Raw genomic sequence first — 23,365 nt, 5'->3', positions numbered from 1 at the left:
ATCAGCATGTTGTAGTGGACAGAGCATGAGCCTGGGAATCCGAAGGTTATGGGTTCTAATCCTGGCTCCTCTACTTGTCTACTCTATGAACTTGGGCAAGTCACTTCTCTGTGCCTCAGTTTCCTCATCTGTAAAATGAGGATTGGGGGCTGTGAGCCCCACATGAGAGAGGGACTGTGTCCAACCTGATTTGCTTGTATACCAGTGTTTAGTACGGTGCCTGGCACATAGTAAGCACTTAACAAATACCATTATTATTATTATTACTCTAAGCTCTTAATAAGGAGCTCTGCACACAGTAAGTGCTCAATAAATATGATTGATGGGTTCATTCATTCATTCATTCAATCGTATTTATTGAGCACTTACTGTGTGCAGAGTACTGTACCAAGTGCTTGGGAAGTACAAGTTGGCAACATATAGAGACGGTCCCTACCCAGCAGTGGGGGTTGATGGACTCCAATAGAGTTGGTAGACATAATTCCTGCCTTCAAGAAGCAGATGAAGAAGCAGATGGTATTCTTTCAGAAGTCTGTAAGAACAAAGGGACTTAGTGCTTAGATGGACTATTTTAGTTATTTCATAATATGTGAATGAATTGCAACAAGGCCCTCCTCTCAAGTGCTACTCTGGCCACCTGTGCTTCTGACCCCATCCCCTCTCATCTTATGAAATCTCTCGCTCCATCCCTTCTCCCCTCCTTAACTTCCATCTTCAACCGCTCACTCTCCACTGGTTCCTTCCCCTCTGCCTTCAAACATGCCCATGTCTCTCCCATCCTAAAAAAACCCTCTCTTGACCCCACCTCACCTTCTAGTTATCGTCCCATATCCCTCCTACCATTCCTTTCCAAACTCCTTGAACGAGTTGTCTACATGCGCTGCCTAGAATTCCTCAACACCAACTCTCTCCTCGACCCCCTCCAGTCTGGCTTCCGTCCCCTTCATTCCACGGAAACTGCCCTCTCAAAGGTCCCCAATGACCTCCTGCTTGCCAAATCCAACGGCTCATATTCTGTCCTAATCCTCCTCGACCTCTCAGCTACCTTTGACACTGTGGACCACCCCCTTCTCCTCAACACGCTATCTGACCTTGGCTTCACAGACTCCGTCCTCTCCTGGTTCTCCTCTTATCTCTCCGGTCGTTCTTTCTCAGTCTCTTTTGCAGGCTCCTCCTCCCCCTCCCATCCTCTTACTGTGGGGGTTCCCCAAGGTTCAGTGCTTGGTCCCCTTCTGTTCTCAATCTACACTCACTCCCTTGGTGACCTCATTCGCTCCCACGGCTTCAACTATCATCTCTACGCTGATGACACCCAGATCTACATCTCTGCCCCTGCTCTCTCCCCCTCCCTCCGGGCTCGCATCTCCTCCTGCCTTCAGGACATCTCCATCTGGATGTCCGCCCGCCACCTAAAGCTCAACATGTCGAAGACTGAGCTCCTTGTCTTCCCTCCCAAACCTTGTCCTCTCCCTGACTTTCCCATCTCTGTTGACGGCACTACCATCCTTCCCGTCTCACAAGCCCGCAAACTTGGTGTCATCCTCGACTCCGCTCTCTCATTCACCCCTCACATCCAAGCCGTCACCAAAACCTGCCAGTCTCAGCTCCGCAACATTGCCAAGATCCGCCCTTTCCTCTCCATCCCAACCGCTACCCTGCTCATTCAAGCTCTCATCCTATCCCGTCTGGACTACTGCACCAGCCTTCTCTCTGATCTCCCATCCTCGTGTCTCTCTCCACTTCAATCCATACTTCATGCTGCTGCCCGGATTATCTTTGTCCAGAAACGCTCTGGGCATATCACTCCCCTCCTCAAAAATCTCCAGTGGCTACTAATCAATCTGCACATCAGGCAGAAACTCCTCACCCTGGGCTTCAAGGTTCTCCATCACCTCGCCCCCTCCTACCTCACCTCCCTTCTCTCCTTCTACTGCCCAGCCCGCAACCTCCGCTCCTCCACCGCTAATCTCCTCACTGTACCTCGTTCTCACCTGTCCCGCCGTCGACCCCCGGCCCACGTCATCCCCCGGGCCTGGAATGCCCTCCCTCTGCCCCTCCGCCAAGCTAGCTCTCTTCATCCCTTCAAGGCCCTGCTGAGAGCTCACCTCCTCCAGGAGACCTTCCCAGACTGAGCCCCTTCCCTCCTCTCCCCCTCGTCCCCCTCTCCATCCCCCCATCTTACCTCCTTCCCTTCCCCACAGCACCTGTATATATGTATGTATGGTTGTACATATTTATTACTCTATTTATTTATTCATTTATTTTACTTGTACATTTCTATCCTATTTATTTTATTTTGTTGGTATGTTTGGTTCTGTTCTCTGTCTCCCCCTTTTAGACTGTGAGCCCACTGTTGGGTAGGGACTGTCTCTATGTGTTGCCAATTGGTACTTCCCAAGCGCTTAGTACAGTGCTCTGCACATAGTAAGCGCTCAATAAATACGATTGATTGATTGATTGATTGATTTAAGATATCACCATATCCACCGGTATCAAAAAGGAGAGCTCTGACTGAAGAAACCACTAAGATTCATTCATTCAATAGTGTTTATTGAGCACTTACTATGTGCAAAGCACTTTACTAAGTGCTTGGGAGAGTACAATATAACAATAAACAGACACATACCCTGACCACAATAATAAATAATAATTATAAATATGGTATTTGCTAAGTGCTCACTATGTGCCAGGCATTGTTCTAAGTGCTGGGGTGGCTACAGGGTGCTCAGGTTGTCCCATGTGGGGCTCACACTTTTAATCTCTATTTTACAGATGAGGGAACTGAGGCACAGAGAACTTAAGTGATTTGCCTAAAGTCACAGCAGACAAGTGGTGGAACTGGGATTAATACTCATGTCCTCTGACTCCCAAACCCATGCTCTTTCCACTAAGTCAAGCTGCTTCCCTAACAACAAGCACAAGAAGCTTAGAGTCTAGAGGATGTCTTGCTTCTTTCCGTTGCCAGCCAAAGTCTAGTCGGGATTCTACTGGACACCCTACAGAACAATAAAGTGAACCATGTCTGTTTTTCCCTTTACTTTGTAAGCTCCTTATGGTCAGGGAACGAGCCTATCGACTCTGTTATTTTATACTCTTCCAGGCTCTTAGTATAGTGCTCTGAATGTAGTAGGTGCTCAATAAACACCATTGAATTTGAGAAGAGATTTGACACAGGAAATGGTGGTGAAATAGACCCGTACATTCTTCGTATTAAGAGAGTGATGTTGATGTTGCATTATGTTTTCAAAATACAGTGGTGGTAATTACAATCTTTCGGCATACCAGATACCGGAGAATGTAAAAAAAACAACAACTCATGAGATTGCTCTACTTCCTTTACAACAGACATGATCATTAACCCAAGTTGGGGGAAAAAACCAAAACTGGATATCTTTAGTGGTATATTATGGGCTTTCTGGTTTCATACTTTTCCTTGTTTCAGAAGCTTTTGAAAATATATTTGTGTTTCCTCCTGGATAGCCTGTAAAGTATCTTAATAAAATAAATCATTTTTTTTGCCATGCTGATCCAAGCATTTGTCATAGCCTGCCTCCTTGCTGACCTCTGCCTCAGTCGATTAACCAGTGGTATTTATTGAATGTTGATTGTGTGTAGAACACTGTACTAAGCACTTGGGAGAGAACAATACAACTGAGTGGGTAGTTGTGATCCGGGCCTCCTGTCTCTCCACTCTCCAATCCGTACTTCCTGCTGCCCAGATCATTTTTCTAAAAACACGGTCAGATCACATCTCCTCCCTCCTGAAAAACCTCCGATGGCTTCCCTCCCCTCTCTCTGAATCAAAGAGGAACTCCTTAGCATATAGACTTTAAGGCACTAAATCAGTCTGCCTCTCCTATCTCACCTTGCTGATCTCCCACTGCAGCCAGACCCACAAACTTCACTTCTGAAACACTGGTCTACTTGTTGTACCTTGATCTCATCTTTCTCACTGCTGACCTCTTGGTCTCTGACCTGCAATTCCTTCCCTATTTATATCAATCAATCATATTTATTGAGAATTTACTAAGTGCAGAGCACTGTACTAAGCACTTGGGAGAGTATAACAGACTTATATCCACCAGACCATAACTCTTTCCACCTTCAAAGCCCTACTAAAATCATATCCTCTTCAAGAGACCTTCCCTGACAAAGTCCGCTCTTCTGTATCACTTGGGTTCAGACCTCTTAAAGCACCTTATTCATGAAAATCCACTTTCCTTTCCATCTAAACTGCTACCACTTTAACTCAAGTACTTGTCATATCCTGCCTTGACTACTATATCAGTCTCCTTGCAGACGTCTCTTCTTCCTTTTCTTTCCACTCCAGTCCGTACTTCACTCTGCTGCCCAGATCATTTTTCTACAAAAAGGTTCCGTCCATATTTCCCCACTTCTCAAGGACCTCCGGTGGATGCCTATTTACTTCTGCATCAAACAAAAAATTCTTACCTTCAGTTTTAAAGCATTCTATCACCTTATTTCCTGCTATTTTACCTCCCTGCTCTCCCACTACAACTCAGCCTGCACACTTTGCTTTTCTAATGCCAACCTACTCACTATGCCTCGATCGCATCTATCTCACCGCTGACTTCTTGCCCACGTCCTCCCCCTGGCCTAGCATGTCCTCCCTCTTCATATCCAACATAATTACTCTCCCTGTCTTCAAAGCTTTATTCAAGAGGCCTTCCATAAGCCCTCCTTTCCTCTTTCCCATTCCCTTCTGAGTCACCCTTGCACTTGGACAGCACTTATATTCATATCTGTAATTTATTTATCGATGTCTGTTTCCCTCTGTAGATTGTAAGCTCACTGTGGGCAGGGAACATATCTACCAACTCTGTTATATTGTTATAATGTACTCTCCCAAGTAGTTAGTACAGTGCTCTGCACACAGCAAGTATGCAATAAATATGACCCCCTCCACATGCACATCAGATCCCATTCCTTCGCACCTTATAAAAACTCTCACCCTTTCCCTGTTTCCCTCCTTACCTGCCATTGTCAAACATTCACTCTCCAATGGCTTCATCCCAACTGCCTTCAAACATGCCCATGTGTCACCCACCCTAAAAAAACCCTCCCTTGACCCCACAGCCTCTTCCACTTACCGCCCCATCTCCCTCCTATCATTCCTCTCCAAACTCCTTAAGTGAGTCATCTACTCCTGCTGTCTCAAATTCTTCTCCTCCAATTCTCTCCTGGACCCCCTACAGTCTGGCTTCTGTCCTCTTCACTCCACTGAAACCACACTCTCAGAGATCTCCAATGATCTCCTTGCCAAGTCCAATGGCTCCTAATGCATCCTAATCCTCCTCAACCTCTCAGCTGCCTTTGACACTGAGGCTCACCCCCTTCTCCTCAACACACTATCCAACCTTGGCTTCACAGACTCCATCCTTTCCTGGTTCTCCTCTTATCTCTCCAGACGTTCATTCTCAGTCTACTTTGTGGTCTCCTCCTCCCCCTCCCATCCCCTTACTGTAGGGGTTCCTCAAGGGTCAGTTCTTGGTCCCCTTCTGTTCTCTATCTACACTCACTCCCTTGGTGACCTCATTTGCTCCCACGGCTTCAACTATTATCTCTACGCTGATGACACCCAAATCTACATCTCTGCCCCTGCTCTCTCTACCTCCCTCCAGGCTCATATCTCCTCCTTCCTTCAGGACATCTCCATCTGGATGTCTCCCCCCATCTAAAACTCATTATGTCCAAGACTGAACTCCTTAATCTTCCCTCCCAAACCCTGCCCTCCCCCTGACTTTCCCATCACTGTAGACGGCACTACCATCCTTCCCGTCTCACAAGCCCGCAACCTTGGTGTCATCCTTGACTCTGCTCTGTCATTCACCCCACACATCCTATCCATCACCAAAACCTGCCAGTCTCATCTCCGCAACATCACATAGATCCGCCATTTCCCCTCCATCCAAACCGATACCTTGGTGGTTCAATCTCTCATCCTATCCCAACTTGATTACTGCATCAACCTCCTTTCTGATCTCCCACTCTCCTGTCTCTTCCCACCTCAGTCTATACTTCACTCTGCTGCCCTGATTATCTTTGTATGGAAACGCTCCGGACATGTTACTCCCCTCCTCAAAAATCTCCAGTGGCTGCCTGTCAACCTATGAATCAAGCAAAAACTCCTCACTCTTGGCTTCAAGGCTCTTCATCACCTCGCCCCCTCCTACCTCACCTCCCTTCTCTCCTTCTACAGCCCAGCGCACACCTTCTACTCCTCTGCTGCTAACCTCCTCACTGTACGCCATTCTCATTTATCCCGCTGTCGACCCCCAGTCCACTTCCCCTGGCCTGGAATGCCCTCCCTCCGCACACCTACCAAACTATCTCTCTTCCTCCCTTCAAATCCCTACTGAGAGCTCACTTCCTCCAGGAGGCCTTCCCAGACTGAGCCCCATTTTTCCTCTCCTCTTTCCCCTCCCCACAGCACGTGTATATATTTGTACAGATTTATTACTCTATTTTACTTGTACATATTTACTATTCTATTTATTTTGTTAATGATGTACATGTAGCTTTAATTCTATTTGTTCTGTCAATTTTAACACCTGTCTACATGTTTTGTTTTGTTGTCTGTCTTTCCCTTCTAGACTGTGAGCCCATTGTTGGGTAGGGACCATCTCTATATGTTGCCGACTTGTACTTCCCAAGCTCTTAGTACAGTTCTCTGCACACAGTAAGCGCTCAATAAATACAATTGAATGAATGTATGAATGAAATGTTATCTAACCTTGGCTTCACTGACACTGTCCTCTCCAGGTTCTCCTCATTTCTCTCGGGAAGTTCATTCTCAGCCTCTTTTGCTCATGGGCTCCTCCTCTGCCTTCCACCCCCTAACTGTGTGGAGTCCCTCAAGGTTCAGTACTTTGTCCCCTTTTATTCTCCATCTACACTCATTCCCTTGGATAATTCATTCTCTCACACGGTTTCAACTACCATCTTTATGCAGTTGATACCCAAATCTAAATCTCTTTCTCTGATGTCTCTCCTTCTCTCCAGGCTCGTATCTCCTCCTGCCTTCAAGACATCTCTACTTGGATGTCCTCCTGTCACCTCAAACTTACCTTGCCCAAAACAGAGCTCCTTATCTTCCCACCAAACCCTGTCCTCTCCAGGACTTTCCCGTTACTGTAGACAGCATCACCATCCTTCCCATCTCACAAGTCCATAACCCTGGTGGTTATCTTTGACCCCTCTCTCTCTCTCTCTCTCATTCACCCCACTTATTCAGTCTGTCACCAAATCCTGTCGGTCTCACCTTTACAACATCACTAAAATCCACCCTTTCCTCTCCATCCAAACTACTACCACGCTGGGGAAGCAGCGTGGCTCAGTGGAAAGAGCACGGGCTTTGGAGTCAGGGGTCAAGGGTTCAAATCCTGGCTCTGCCAGTTGTCAGCTGTGTGCCTTTGGGCAAGTCACTTAACTCCTCTGTGCCTGTTACGTCATCTGTCAAATGGAGATTAAGACCGTGAGCCCCCCGTGGGACAACCTGATCACTTTGTAACCTCCCCAGTGCTTAGAACAGTGCTCTGCATAAAGTAAGCACTTAATAAATACCATTATTATTATTATTGTTATTATTATTACCAAGTTAATGCAATCACTCATCCTATCCCACCAAGATTTCTGCACGACCCCCTTGCTGACCTCCTAACTACTATCTCTCCCCACTCCAGTCCATACTTCACTCTTCTTCCCAGATCATCTTTCTACAGAAATGTTCAGGACTTGTCTCCCCGCCTCAAAAATCTCCAATGGTTTCCCAGCCACCCTTGTATCATGCAAAAACTCTTCACCATTGACTTTAAAGCACTCCACCACCTTGCCCTCTCCTGCCTCACTTCACTTCTCTCCTTCTACAACCCAGCCTGCGCCCTTCACTCCACTGGTGCTAACCCTCTCACTGTTCCTCCGTCTCACCTGTCTCACTGCCAACCCCTAGCCCACTTTCTGCCTCTGGCCTGGAACCCCCTCCCTCCTTAAATCCACCACACGATTACTCTCCCCCGCCTTCAAAGCCTTACTGAAGGCACATCTCCTCCAAGATGCCTTTCCAGACTAAGCCCCACTTTTCCTCATCTTCCACTCTCTGCTGCATTGCCCTGACTTGCTCCCTTTGCTCTTCCCCACCAGTGCCCCACAGCACTTATGTATAAATCTGTAATTTTATTTATTTTGATGTCTATTAATTTGTATTTATGTCTGTCTCCCCGCTTCTAGACTATGAGCTTGTTATGGGATTGTCACTCTTTATTGCTGTATTGTACTTTCCCAAGTGCTTAGTTCAGTGCTCTACACATATTCCCTAATAAATACAATTGAATATATGCGAATGATTGATTGTGCTATAATTTTCACCCCATCCCTGCTGCATATCTTTCTGAAATTTATTTTAATATCTGTCTTTCAATTTAGTTTGTAAGCTCCTTGTGCGCAGGGAACATGTCTACCAACTCTGTTGTTTTGTTCTCTTCCAAGCTCATAGTATAGTGCTGTATATGCAGTAAGTGCTCAATAAACACCATTATTTTGAGAAAAGATTTGACACAGGTAAAGATGATGGAATAGACTAGTACATTCCTGTTATGAAGAGAATAATGTGGATGGATATAAATTAAAAGGCAAGGGGGAAATGAGTGATTGAAAGTCAAGTAGGGGGAGAGAGAAGGAATATGTGATATTTAACACTTTAGCTAAACATTAAAATTGTAAGCATATCATCATCAGTGGTATTTATTGAGTCCTTTTGTATGCAGAGCACACATAATATAGTTATTACCTGTGCAAAACAACATCTGAAAATCAATCATGAGAAATTCCAGGATAATAGGTATTTGATTAGGGCAGATTCCTAAAATAACAGCTACACTTTAATAGGAAAAAAAGCTGTTCAAGTAGTTATTTTATTTTTCTCAGCCTGATAAACTTGCAGTTTTTAGTTATTAGCTTGAGGATTGGGAAGTTTGTTCAGGTGAATGGGAGAAATCGGGAACAAGATGGAATTTTACAAACTCCTGTTACAATTTTGCCCACCCTAGCAAACTACAAAGATCAGCGGGGATATATGCTGTCTCAAAATTTGGCTGCGTCATGAATGGATGTATTGTAGAGTAAGGTTTTCCCATAGGCTTATATGTGTTAAATTAGGACCTTTTCATTCATTCATTCAATCGTATTTATTGAGCATTTATTGTGTGCAAAGCACTGTACTAAGCACTTGGGAGAGTACAATTAGCAATAAAACAGACACATTCCATGTCATGTTTCAGAACCTTTGGAAAAATAATATGAAATTGCTTTATGCGCTACATATTGTCATGTTAAACATCACTATTATTTACGCTTTGTTAAGGTAAGTTTAAGCTTAATATCACACCAATAACCAAACACTGTTCCATGCAAACGCTTGAAAGGAATTCATTTAAAAGTGTTACAAGAGAAAAACAATAAAAGAAGAAAACCTAACCCTGCTCCCACTCCCACACTTGCTATGTGCTGAATGTGCCCACATCCTCTGGCCTGGAATGCCCTCCCTCCTCTTATCAGACAATTACACTCCCCCACTTCAAAGCCTCACTGAAGATAATAATGATGGCATTCGTTAAGCGCTTACTATGTGCAAAGCACTGTTCTAAGCGCTGAACAATAGTTCTTTGCACAAAGTATATGCTTCTTAAATATTTCTACTACTTAAAGATGCATCTCCTCCAAAAGGTCTTTCCTGACCAAGTTCTCTTTTCCTTCCACTCCCTTCTGCCTTTCCCTGACTTGCTCCCTTTATTAATTCCTCCCCGCCCCAAGTCCCTCAGCACCGAAACCTTAATGTGTATTTGCTCTGTACTCTCATTGACAACTTGTCCAATTAAACTAAGGACATTTAACCTTGATTTTTTTAATGGATACTTAGTATTTTCTTCCAGAATTCATAGTAAATTTGTGCTTTTTAATTTTTTTGTTGTTAACAGAAACCTTTTGGACAGAGACACATTTTCCAAATCTGATCCAAGTAAGTAGATAAATTCACTTCATTTCAAGCGTAGATTAAATTCACCTGTCATGTCTAGTTTATTGTATCTTTAAGAAAGGAGTAAATATGATACTTATGGTCATATATTCATGACATGTTATAAAAGTATTAAACGGACTTAAGTTTTTGTTTTGGGCAGGGGGAGGTGTTTACCACTGTAGAGAACCAGATTAAAAATTCAGAGAAAGAATTGGTTTGGTCAATAATAAGAAACAGGATCAATCAGTTATATTGATGAAATACCCACTCTATTAGGTTTTTGACACGTAACTAAACTCGACAGGCAGTGCATTATTCAAACCCTTATCACCATAAATAGTTCATAAATTAAGGAAGGGAGAAAACAGGAAAAAGTCAACCCTTTTAAAATTTACGTAAAAAACAAATAAGAAAGAAGTGCTGTTGTGTCCCTTACTGCTTTCTTGTGACTCCATTCAAACAGTGCTTTGCACATAGTAAGTGCTTAATAAATGCCATCATTAAGTAGTAGAAATATTTAAGAAGTATATACTTTGTGCAGAGAACTATAGTAGGCACTGGGAAAGATACACAGATTAAAGTTAGACAGACATTTCTCCCTGGCGATTGGGTCAGGGAGGCTTCACAGTCATTCCTGAAGTTCAGTGATCACCTCTGAAGTCTAATGAAGTTCAGTTGTGCCCAGGTGTAGGAAAGTTCACTTTTTCAGGGAAGTCAAAACATAATAATAATAATAATTGTATTTATTAAGTGCTTACTGTGTGCAGAGCACTGTTCTAAGCACTGGGATAGATACAAGATTATCAGATTGTCCCACAGGGGCCTCACAGTTTTAACCCCCATTTTACAAATGAGGTAACTGAGGCACAGAGCAGTTAAGTGACTGCCCAAAGTCGCACAACTGACAAGTGGCGGAGCCAGAATTAGAACCCATGACCTCTGACTTAAACCTGGGCTCGTTCCAGTGAGCCACGCTGCTTCACCTGTAACTACAAGGTAGAAACCAGAAAATGGCAGGATAATTTAGGAGAATACTAGTTAGCTAATTATCCAAACGAATTGGAACTGCAGCTTTTTCAGATAATTGCGTTGGGCTAACCAAACATAACTGTGCAAACACCTAATCAATCAGTAGTTTTTATTAGTCAATCAGAGGTGTTTATTGAGCATTTACTATGGGTAGAGCACTGTTCTAAGCACTTGGAACAGACACATTACCGAGTGCTTACTCCTTGCTTAACACTGTACTAAGTAGTTGGGAGAGGACATCAGACATGATTCCTACCCTCAAAGAGGATACAGTCCTAAGTGGGGAGCCGGACATGACAATAAATAATGGAATGGAAAAGCAATAGAGAATAAGGATATTTTCACAAGTGTTGAGAGAGAATAGGGGGATATCCTCACAGTGTTTAGGTTATGCAGACGTTACGTTATGCCCTAGGAGGAGAAAATAATAATAATAATGATGGTATTTGTTAAGTGCTTACTATGTGCCAAGCACTGATCTAAGCGCTGTGGTAGATACAAGGTAATCAGGTTGTCCCACGTGGGGCTCACGGTCTTAATCCCCATTTTCCAGATGAGGTAACTGAGGAACAGAGAAATAAAGGGACTTGCCCAAAGTCACACAGCTGACAAGTGGCGGAGCTGGGATTAGAACTGACTCCCAAGCCTGGGCTCTTTCCACTAAACCACACTGCTTTTCTTAGCAGAACACTGTACTAAGCACTTGGGAGAGTACAATATGACAATATAAAAGATACATTCCTGTTTGTATTGTTAATTACGAGGCCCTTGCCTGGTTTTAATTTTGGTAATCATTCAATTGGATTTTTTTGAGTTTTTACTGCATGCAGAGCATTGTACCAAGCACTTGGGAAAGGACAATAGAACAGAGTTGGTAGACATTCATTCATTCAATCATATTTTTGAGTGCTTACTTTGTGCAAAGCACTGTACTAAGCACTTGGGAGAGACATGTTCCTTGCCCACAAAGAGCTTAGAGTTCAGAGAGCGTCAGACATTAAAATACATTAAAACAATAAAATAAATGGTGATGAACTAGCTGTTTGTTTAACAGCTGCTCATATTGTTGAATTTCCACTCCATGGAAGAAGTTGGCTAGCCACAGGTTGGATATGGGCTGTTGTTACATGTCATATGTATTGATAATACTAGTTTTCTTTTTCCTCTTTGCCACTGTCAAGTCTACCAATTGCCTGATTTTGACCTAGTGTAAGTCATTTAGCTTCTCTGTGCCTCAGTTTCCGCATCTGAAAAATAGTGTTGAGATACCTATTCTTCATATTCCTTAAACAGCCTTAAATGGCCTAGTGGAAAGAACACTAGCTTGGGAGTCAGAGGACATGGGTTCTAATCCCGGTTCCGCCACTTGTCTGTTGTGTGACCTTGGGCAAGCCACTTAACTTCTCTGTGCCTCAGTTACAATATCTGTAAAATGGGGATTGAGACTTTGAGCCCCATGTGGGACAACTGATTACCTTGTATCTACTCTAGTGCTTAGAACGGTGCTTGGCACATAGTAAGTGCTTAACAAATACCATAATTATTATTATTAATAAACTCTGGGGCAGGTACTGTGCCCTATCTTCTATTGTTTCTATCCCAGTGCTTAGTACAGTGCTTGGCACACAGTAAGTGTTTAACAAATACTGTCATTATTATTATTATTATTATTGTTATGTAATATTACTTAGAATACTAAGTAAATTTTTACTAAGTAAATTACTATTTACTTAGAAAATAGGTTAGGATTTGAAAGCAGCTGTCCCTGGCATGAAAATAAAAAAGGTAAAAGAGTTAGATTTCATATGGCTTTTCATCTAAAAATAAAAGTAACTGTGACTCTGTATTATTATTAATGATATTTTGAGCGCTTACTGAGTGCAAAGCAGCATACTAAGTACTTTCCCAAGCATTTAGTAGAGTGCTTTGCACACAGTAAGCGCCTAGTAAATACCATCGATTATCTTTTTTATTCTGTAGGGGACAAAGGAACAGCATTTCTACCCTTCTGGAAAGGGGGTTGGGGGAGAGAACGAGGGGTGTGTACGTGAAACACATACGTAGTAATTGTTCACTAAATGATTTATCAAACATTTAAGTTAGGAAAAGGAAAGTTTAAGGAGAGTCATCCTCTTATCATTGTCATCAAATGACGATCCTGAGCCCCTCCAACTCCAGGAAACCTTACCAGCTCGGCTATAATTTGGAATTTTAGAATGTGGGGCATTCTTGGTTAAAAAACATTTAAGCGCTTAATACAGTGCTTTGCACACAACAAGTGTTTAATACATACGGTTGAATGAATGAAAAAAGGGCTAAAAATAACAAACACTAGTATACAGGGCATTTGCTTTTGTGAGAAAGGATGGGACATGTACAGAACAGAGAAATGAGGCAGAATGTTTATGTGAGCCAGTAAATTGATGGAGATTACAGAGTTAGAACTCAGGATACAGACTTCCCAGTTCAGTTGTCTGTCCATTAGACTTCATCTAGGCATCTTACAATGCTTCCTATGTCCTCAGATAAATGGATTACATCATAGGTAATCTTAAATTAAGAAGAACTTCTAAGGACAGCTATTATAGTTATGGTTTTGCTGTATATTACAGATTATTTTCAGGCTCGATTTTACTTTGAGATATCCTCCTTCTGACCATGTTGGTTGCTACTGAACACTGACTTTATTCTAAAGTTTTTACTCATGTTAGCAAAATTTTATACATCCGAATCTAATACTGACCATAGTTTTTTCAAAGGTGTAAAGAAGCAAAAGAGAAATGTTTTAGTCACTTATTGTTGTGAAAAAGGCTTATTGGTCTTTTGATCTTTTTTGCAGTCTGTGTCTTATACATACAAGGCGTTGGAAACAAAGAATGGAGAGAGGTAAGAATATGTATTTTAATTAGTTTGACCAGAGTTTCACTGAATAAGTGAATTATTCAGACCATTTAGTCCTCTCAGTTTTCTGCTGAACAGTTTTCTTATTAAAGGAAATGGGATAATCAGGAATTTGAAGACTTGCTCAATAGTATTTGAACCACAGATATTCTTTTGTTTCCCCACAGATATTAAGGATTCAAATGAAAAGTGATTTGATAGATGTGGGGTAGAGTGGCTGTGATTTTTTTTTTTGAAGATCCAGAAGGCTTGAGATCATGAGGTCATTGTGACATGATAGAGTGGCATCACTTTTCAAATTATCCTGCTCATACTCCAGTGTGAGACTGAAAAAGGGGACTCTTTTACGACCCTTTCGATATTTTATAGAGCTCAGTCAGTGGTATCACTGACATCTTTGGACTCCAAACAGAGAAGTAGTTATTTTAAGCCTGCTTTCTGCAACAGGTCTGGTGGTGTGGCTATGAAGGGACCCTTGAACTTCTTTTCTGACCCAAGGGCATGTTCTGATTCCCAAAACTGGATCAGAAAGGACACTTATGAGTCCCTTGATTCTATTAGCCTGAGATTCAGGCAAGAGGTTGAGTTAAAAATAGCTTGCCTCCTGTTTGGAGTTCTAGAACTCCTGCTGGGATTCTGCTGGGGTTATTTTAGCAATTGTTTTTCATAATTTTACTGTTGGCAGTTGTGTCTATATATATATATGTTGTCTTGTCCCTACCCTGTTTATACAGCTTTTGTCTGCTTATCTCCCTCATATTAATGGATGTTTTCAGGCTCAAAAGTAGGGAAAATTCCTGTTCTACATGATGTAATGAGTGAATGAATTATATGTCATGTCAGTAAACATGTTCAGGTCCTATATGAATTCTTCGATCGGGAGGATGGGTTCAGGGGTCGTCCGGCTCCAGAGTCATTGTTTCTCCCTTCGGGGTCTCTGTCCTTATTTCTGGCTTGTGCTGGGTGCTTCCAAAGTTTTAATCTCGGACGGGACTCCTTAAACCCAGGTACTTTACTAAGCCTCCCTCTTCCTCTGCTCCCCCTTCCCTCCCCATCTCCCCGACTCGCTCCCTTTTCTCTAACCCCCTTCCCGCCCCACAGCACTTGTGCATATATGTCCATATTTATAATTATAATTCTATTTATTTGTATTAATGATGTATATATATTATAATTATATTTATAATGATTCTACTGGTGCCTGTTTACTTATTTTGGTATCTGTATCCCCTCTTCTAGACTGTGAGCCTGTTGTGGGCAGGGATTGTCTCTATTTGTTGCTGAATTGTACTTCCCAAGCGCTTAGTACAATGCTCTGCACAAAGTAAGCGCTCAGTAAATATGATTGAATGAATTTACCTCCTAAGCAATGTGGCTTGGTGGAAAGAGCATGGACTTGGGAGTTAGAGGACATGGGTTCTAATCCTGGTTCCACCACTTGTCTGCTGTGTAACCTTGGGCAAGCTGCTTAACATCTCTGTGCATCAGTTACCATCTGTAAAATGGGAGTTAAGACCGTGAGCCCCACTTGGGACAACCTCATTACCTTCTTTCTACCCCAGCGCTAAGAGCAGTGCTTGGCACATACTAAGCACTTAACAAATGCTGTATTTTTTTTTTTTTTTGACGAGATAGTAATTTCTTTGAGGGCAAGGACCTCATCTTTTACTTATCCTTCCAAATTCCTAGCAGAATTCAATGCACAATGTAGACCCTAGACAAGTCAATCAAAGGGATTTATTAACTGCTTACTTTGCACAGAGCATTGTTCTCAGTGCTTAGGAAACTACAATACAACAGAGTCGGAAGACTCGTTCCTTTCTTACTGCACTGGATAGAATTGACAAGACTCCACATTGTGACTTCACCAAAACAGTTGTTGTAATGTTGAGATAATGATGAAAATAATATTTGCTAATTGCTTGCTTTGTACCAAGCACCAGTCTTACCACTGGGGTGGATACAAGGTAATCAGAATGGACACAATTCCAAAATCTAATTGAAGGCACATTTCCTCCAAGATGCCTTCCCTCACTAAGCCCTCCTTTCCTCTTCTACCACTCCCTTCTGCACCACTCTTACTTGCCCCTTCATTTATTCACCCTCCCAACCACACAGTACATATGTATATCTCTGTGCATATCTGTAATTTATTTATTTATTTATCTGTTCATCTATTTATATTAATGTCTGTCTCTGCCTCTAGACTGTGAGCTTGGTGTGGGCAAGAATGTGTCTGCTGTTATATTGCACTTTCCCAAGCATGTAGAACGGTGCTTTGCACACAGTAAGCGCTCAATAAATAAGATTGAATGAATGAATAAATGAATTCCAGTCCCACATAGGGCTCCCAGTGGAAGGGGCAGGAAGAACATGTATTGGATCCCCCATTCACAGATGAGGAAACTGAGGGACAGAGAAGTTAAGTGACTTGCCCAGAGTCATTCAGCAGATAAGTGGCAGAGATGGGATTAGAACCCAGGCCTTCTGACTCGCAGACTCGGGCTTTTTCCACTAGGCCAAGCTGCGTCTCATAAGAGAGTTGGTGGTAATAACCTAGAGGTCACGGGCTTCTGACTTTCAGTTAAATCAATGTCACCATGCAAGTTATTATTATTATTATTATTATTAATGACATTTATTAAGCGCTTGCTATGTGCAAAGCACTGTTCTAAGCGCTGGGGAGGTTACAAAGTGATCAGGTTGTCCCACGTGGGGCTCACGGTCTTATTCCCCATTTTACAGATGAGGTAACTGAGGCACAGAGAAGTTAAGTGACTTGCCCAAAGTCACACAGCTGACAATTGGTGGAGCCGGGATTTGAACCCATGACCTCTGACTCCAAAGCCCGTGCTCTTTCCACTGAGCCATGCTGCTTCTCTACATAAAGTTCTTTTATGTGATGCCTGGGGCGAAGGGCTCTTCTAGTATTAATTACCAAGAGGAAGCTTCACACTACTTCACATTCCTTTCTTTGAACCATCAATATTGAAGGTTTTCCGTCTCACACTTTCCAAGAGAAACTCAAATGCCAAATTTAACTATAACAAAATTGAAGGCATCAGGCCATTAGTCTGATTCCCAGAACAATTTCCTTCTTCCCAGGACAGAACATCCCAACTACAACCTTAACACTTAAATACTCCATCACCTATAATACAGATGTACTTATCTGAATATGCTCTATTGTTTAAAGACTAATATACATTTGCATTTTCACTTACACATTTACACATAATAAAAATAATGACGATGGCATTTGTTAAGCGCTTACTGTGTGCCAAGCACTATTCTAAGCACTGGAGGGGATACAAGGTAATCAAGTTGTCCCACGTGGGGCTCACAGTCTTAATCCCCATTTTACAGATGAGGTAACTGAGGCCCAGAGAAGCTAAGTGACTTGCCCAAAGTCACACAACTGACAAGTGGTGGAGCTGGGATTAGAACCCATGACCTCTGGCTCCCAAGCCCAATCTCTTTCCACTAAGCCATGCTGCTTCTCTATTCTTCTTCTTCTTATTATTATTATTGGGAAAGTACAGTGCAACAATAGAGACAATCCCTGTCCACAACGAGCTCACAGTCTAGACTGGAGGAGACAGACATCAATACAAGTAAACAGACATCAATATAAGTAAATAAAATGACAGATAAATACATAATGATGTGCATGTAGCTTAATTCTATTTGCTCTGATGATTTTGACACCTGTCTTCATGTTTTCTTTTGTTGTCTGTCTCCCACTTCTAGACTGTGAGCCCGTTGTTGGGTAGGGACTGTCTCTATATGTTGCCGACTTGTAATAATAATAATAATAATAATAATAATAATAATAATAATAATGTTGGTATTTGTTAAGCGCTTACTATGTGCCAAGCACTGTTCTAAGTGCTGGGGTAGATACAAGGTGATCAGGTCATCATCATCAACAATCATATTTATTGAGCGCTTACTATGTGCAGAGCACTGCACTAAGCGCTTGTACTAAGGTCATCCCATGTGGGGCTCACAGTCTTCACCCCCATTTTACAGATGAGGGAACTGAGGCACAGAGAAGTTAAGTGACTTGCCCATAGTCACACAGCTGACAATTGGCAGAGCTGGGGTTTGAACCTCTGACTCCAAAGCCCGGGCTCTTTCCACTGAGCCACACTGCTTCTTGTACTTCCCAAGCACGTAGCACAGTGCTCTGCACACAGTAAGCGCTCAATAAATACAATTGAATGAATGAATGAATGAGTGAATAAGTGGTGTGGGTCGGAGAGATGGGGGAAGAGCAAAGGAGCAAGTCAGGGTGACGCAGTGCATACCGTATTCCTATACCCTTTTCTTTCACCCTGTCAGTCTGTTACATATAGTGTCTACACAAGATGTGCTGTATGAAGAGCACAGATGGGAAATTAGAAGTGGAAATGAAGCAGCTAGTAACATCTCACTCCAAAGAAGACGATGGTGATCAGGACCGATAGGCCAGAAAAACAAGAATGCCATCCAATTTTCGACCTCTCTCTTCCTTCTGCTCAATTCACTGCTCTGAACAGTGACTTCCTCTTTAGTCACTGTACAGTCTCTACACCCACCACCTCTGACATTCCTCTATCAGACCACCTGCTCCTCCTCACCTGCTCTCTCTTCCACACACACCCATTTGGAAGAGCATGGGCTTGAGAGTCAGAGGTCATGGGTTCAAATCCCAGCTCCACCGCTTGTCAGCTGGGTGACTTCGGGCAAGTCACTTAACTTCTCTCTGCCTCAGTTACCTCATCTGTAAAATGGGGATTAAGATTGTGAGCCCCACATGGGACAACCTGATCACTCTGTATCAGTGCTTTGCACATAGTAAGCGCTTAACAAACACCAAATTTATTATTATTATTATTATTGTTATCTGTCCTATTCCCCCACAGAGACTTCCGATCTTTCTCCCCCATCTGATTATTCTAAAACCACCATCTCATTTAATTTCCATACCCAAACTACCTTCTCTTGACACACAAATTGACACCCTCAATACCACCCTCTCCACTGAACAATTCCATCGTTCTCCTTTCCCTCTGCCAACCTTGTGCCACTAACCTGCAACCCTGGATCACCTTCACAGTAGACTTTCTCCGCTCCTGTGCTCGAGCTTTGGAGTGTTGCTGGTAGAAATCCAGACATCTGTCTGACCTCATCCATTATAACTTCATCTTCACCTGTTATAATTGTGCCGTCTCCTTTGGCGGACAATGCTATGCTTTCTTAATTGAATCCCATACCCATTGCTACCACTGATGTTCCAGACATTTAATTCCCTCTTTAAACCTCTTTTCCCCCAGTCCTTGCCATCTCTTTCCCCTAATATCCCAGCCACATACTTTATTGACAAAATTCAATCTATGTCTCCCCACTACTCAAGAGCCTCCAGTGGTTTCCCAGCCAACTCCTCATCAAAGAGAAACTCCTCACCATCAGTTTTAAAGCCCTTTATCGCATTCCACCCTCCTCCCTTACCTCGCTGCTCTCCAGCTACAGCCCAGCCCACACACTTTGCTCCTCTAGTGCAAATTTGCTCACTCTTCCCCAAATCTTCTCCCCTCTGACCCCTTTCCCATGTCCTCCTTCTGGCCTGGAAGTCCTTCCCCTCCATATAAGCCAGACCACCACTCTCCCCTCTTTCATTCATTTATTCATTCATTCATTCATTCATTCCATCATATTTATTGAATGCTTACTGTGTGCAGAGCACTGTACTAAGCACTTGGGAAGTACAAGTCGGCAACATATAGAGATGGTCCCTACCCAACAATGGGCTCACAATCTAGAAAGGGGAGACAGGCGACAAAACAAAACATGTAGACAGGTGTCAAAATCGACAGAACAAATAGAATTAAAGCTATATGCGCATCATTAACAAAATAAATAGAATAGTAAATATGTACAAGTAAAATGATTGAGTAATAAATTTGTACAAATATATACAAGTGTTGTGGGGAGGGGAAGGAGGTAGGGCGGGGGTGTTGGGGAGGAGGAGAGGAAAAAGGGGCTCAGTCTGGGAAGGCCTCCTGGAGGAGGTGAGCTCTCAGTAGGGCTTTGAAGGGAGGAAGAGAGCTAGTTTGGTGGGTGTGCAGAGGGAGGGCATTCCAGGCCAGGGGAAGGGTGTGGGCTGGGGGTTGACAGCGGGACAGGCGAGAACGAGGCCCAGTGAGGAGGTTAGTGGCAGAGGAGTGGAGGGTGCAGGCTGGGCTGGAGAAGGAGAGAAGGGAGGCGAGGTAGGAGGGGGCCAGGGGATGAAGAGCCTTGAAGCTGAGAGTGAGAAGTTTTTGCTTGATTCGTAGGTTGACAGGCAGCCACTGGAGATTTTTGAGGAGAGGGGTAACATGCCCGGAATGTTTCCGTACAAAGAGAATCAGGGCAGCAGAGTGAAGTATAGACTGAGGTGGGGAGAGACAGGAGGATGGGAGATCAGAAAGGAGGCTGATGCAGTAATCAAGTCGGGATAGGATGAGGGATTGAACCTGCAAGGTAGTGGTTTGGATGGAGGGGAAAGGGTGGATCTTGGTGATGTTGTGGAGGTGAGACCGGCAGGTTTTGGTGACGGATAGGATGTAATAATAATAATAATAATAATAATAATGATAATGGCATTTGTTAAGCATTTACTATGTACAGAGCACTGTTCTAAGCGCTGGGGAGCTTACAAGGTGATCAGGTTGTCCCACGGGGGGCTCACAGTCTTAATCCCTATTTTACAGATGAGGGAACTGAGGCCCAGAGAAGTTAAGTGACTTGCCCAAAGTCACACAACTGACAATTGGCGGAGCTGGGATTTGAACCCATGACCTCTGACTCCAAAGCCCATGCTCTTTCCACTGAGCAACACTGTTTCTTGATGTGTGGGGTGAATGACAGAGCAGAGTCGAGGGTAACACCAAGGTTGCAGGCTTGTGAGATGGGAAGGATGGTAGTGCCATCTACGTGATGGGAAAGTCAGGGAGAGGGCAGGGTTTGGGAGGGAAGATAAGGAGTTCAGTCTTCAATATATTGAGTTTTAGATGGCGGGCAGACATCCAGATGGAGATGTCCTGAAGGCAGGAGGAGACCGGAGCCTGAAGGGAGGGAGAGAGAGTAAAGGCAGAGATGTAGATTTGGGTGTCATTAGCATAGAGATGATAGTTGAAGGCATGGGTGCGAATGAGTTCACCAAGAGAGTGAGTGTAGATAAAGAACAGACGGGGACCAAGAACTGACCCTTGAGGAACCCCTACAGTAAGGAGATGGGAGGGGAAGGAGGAGCCCGCAAAGGTGACTGAGAATGAACAGCCGGAGAGATGAGGAGATACTTAAGAGGAGAACCAGGAGAGGATGGAGTCTGTGAAGACAAGGCCGTATTAAGGTCACATCAATCAATTACATTTATTGAGCACTTACCGTGTGCAATGTATTGCACTAAGTTCTTGGGAGAGTGCAATACAACAGAGTTACTAGACATATTTTCTGCCCACATTGAGACTATAGTCTAGTCACACTTCTTCCAAGAGCCCTTCCCTGTTTATGCCCTCTTTCCCCTGACTCTCTTTCCCCCAACTCTCTCTCCCTTCTGTGTCACCTATGCCCTGGGATCTTTAACCTTTCGGCACTTTACATTATAGGATCGTTGTGGGCAGGGAATGTGTCTACCCAATCCGTTATACAGTACTTTCCCAAGCGCTTAGTTCAGTGCTCTGCGCACAATAAGCATTCAATACCATTGATTAATATAGCTGAGGTTGAGCTATGCTGTAATTGGGTTAAGGAATTATAGCATCCAATGGGAGTTCCCTGCGATCAACAGATTAATGAGGTTTTAACTAATAGTTGAAAGAACTCATTAAAGCTGTTTCCCATTGTGACCTGATTTACCCCAGATATTGATGATCAACAAACAGAAATGGTTATTCCTCATGAAGATACTTGTGCTCTATCAATAAAAGCAAACCCAGTAGAGAGACTGATACTGTTTTCTTCAGCAGTAAATAAATGTTTTGCACATAGAGAAAGATAATGTCAGGAAAATAGAGCTCATTATTTTTATGCACCCTTTACACAACAAGAATCCATTCAGAGAGCTTTGAGATCATTTTTCTTAGGCTGCTACATTGTCTACAAATTGTTGAGATTATGGTGAATTAACTTTATAAAACTAAATCCTTCTCTTTTCCCTCCTCCCTGAAACTGTTAACAACAAACACCACAGAACGTTTCAGTTATCATGAGGGAAGTGATATTTTGCCAAAGGTATTTTTTATTAAGAATTCTACTTTTGAGAAGCCCAGATAATTAAAGCTTCACCAGTGATGAGAAAGATATTAACAGACCCTATGATATGTGGTTTGATTTCTTTGAATTTCATTAGTTATTCAGAAAAGTAAATGAGAATTACTGATTTCAGTCTCAATTCAGAGATGCATTTTTCCAACTTGAAAGAGCATATTGTAGGCAAGATGTTCAATGTACTCTGAAAATCTCCACATAAATAGTGAAAGCTTGTTAAAATGTTCATCGTAAATAAGGGCAGTGTTAAATAGTATTTGTCTATTGGAATTACCTCTTTGTCTTCAATAATGCTAAATGATTGTGAATTACCCAAATCTCTTGAAACAATGAAGGTTTTTAAACTAAAAAAGGCTCTTACTGAGAGCATAATTATGTTGGAGTGAAGATGAATACTGAATATTGCCATTAAGAAAGAAGATCATCAATTGGAAATGGAAACAAAATCCATAAAGCCTTTATTTGGATATGGGCTTATTGAAATTTTCCCATTTCTCTGTCTTTTCATTTTAAATTGAAAAATTAAGCCAGGTTTCTGAGTGTCAATTATAATCTGACATCCTCAAAACCAAACCAAGCTATATTAAAGATGTTAACTGCCTAAAGCTAGTATTTTTGAGACTGTTAGAAATTAAGAAAATCACAAACCAATAGTACAGGGAAGCACTATGTTATTTTTCTTGCAATATTACTCTCCCCTCATTCAAAGGTTTCCTGAAGGCACATCTCCTCCAAGAGGCCTTCCCAGACTAAGCCACACTTTTCATCATCTCTCACTCCCTTCTGCGTCACCCTGACTTCCTCCCTTTGCTCTTCACCCCCCTCCCAGCTCCACAGCACTTAAATATATATCTGTAATTTTATTTATTTGTATTGATGTCTGTTTATATTGATGTCTGTCTCCCCCGCCCTAGACTGTGAGCTCACTGTGGGCAGGCATTGTCACTCTTTATTGTTGTATTGCACTTTCCCAAGTTCTGAGTACAGCATTCTGCCCACAGTAAGCACTTAATAAATACAGCTGAATGAATGAACAAAATGAATTAAAAAAAAAAACCATAATGAAAATGACTGAGATCCTTCACAATTCAACCAGGTTCCTTTCCTGAA

General features: G+C 42.7%; 1 protein-coding gene across 1 annotated transcript in view; it reads left to right on the top strand.

Moving 5' to 3' along the window:
- The window catches only part of CPNE8 (copine 8), a 371,034-nt gene that overhangs the window by 43,832 nt on the left and 303,837 nt on the right, over positions 1-23,365 (top strand). Inside the window, exons 3-4 of the mRNA XM_038765237.1 lie at positions 9,993-10,033; positions 13,902-13,948. Of these exons, the coding sequence (XP_038621165.1) occupies positions 9,993-10,033; positions 13,902-13,948 (88 nt within the window). The remainder of the gene's footprint in view (positions 1-9,992; positions 10,034-13,901; positions 13,949-23,365) is intronic.

This window comes from Tachyglossus aculeatus, chromosome 2 (assembly GCF_015852505.1).
Source record: "Tachyglossus aculeatus isolate mTacAcu1 chromosome 2, mTacAcu1.pri, whole genome shotgun sequence".
NCBI lineage: Eukaryota > Metazoa > Chordata > Mammalia > Monotremata > Tachyglossidae > Tachyglossus > Tachyglossus aculeatus.
The sequence above is the reverse complement of the archived record's forward strand: the minus strand, read 5'-3'. Positions and strand labels throughout refer to the sequence as shown.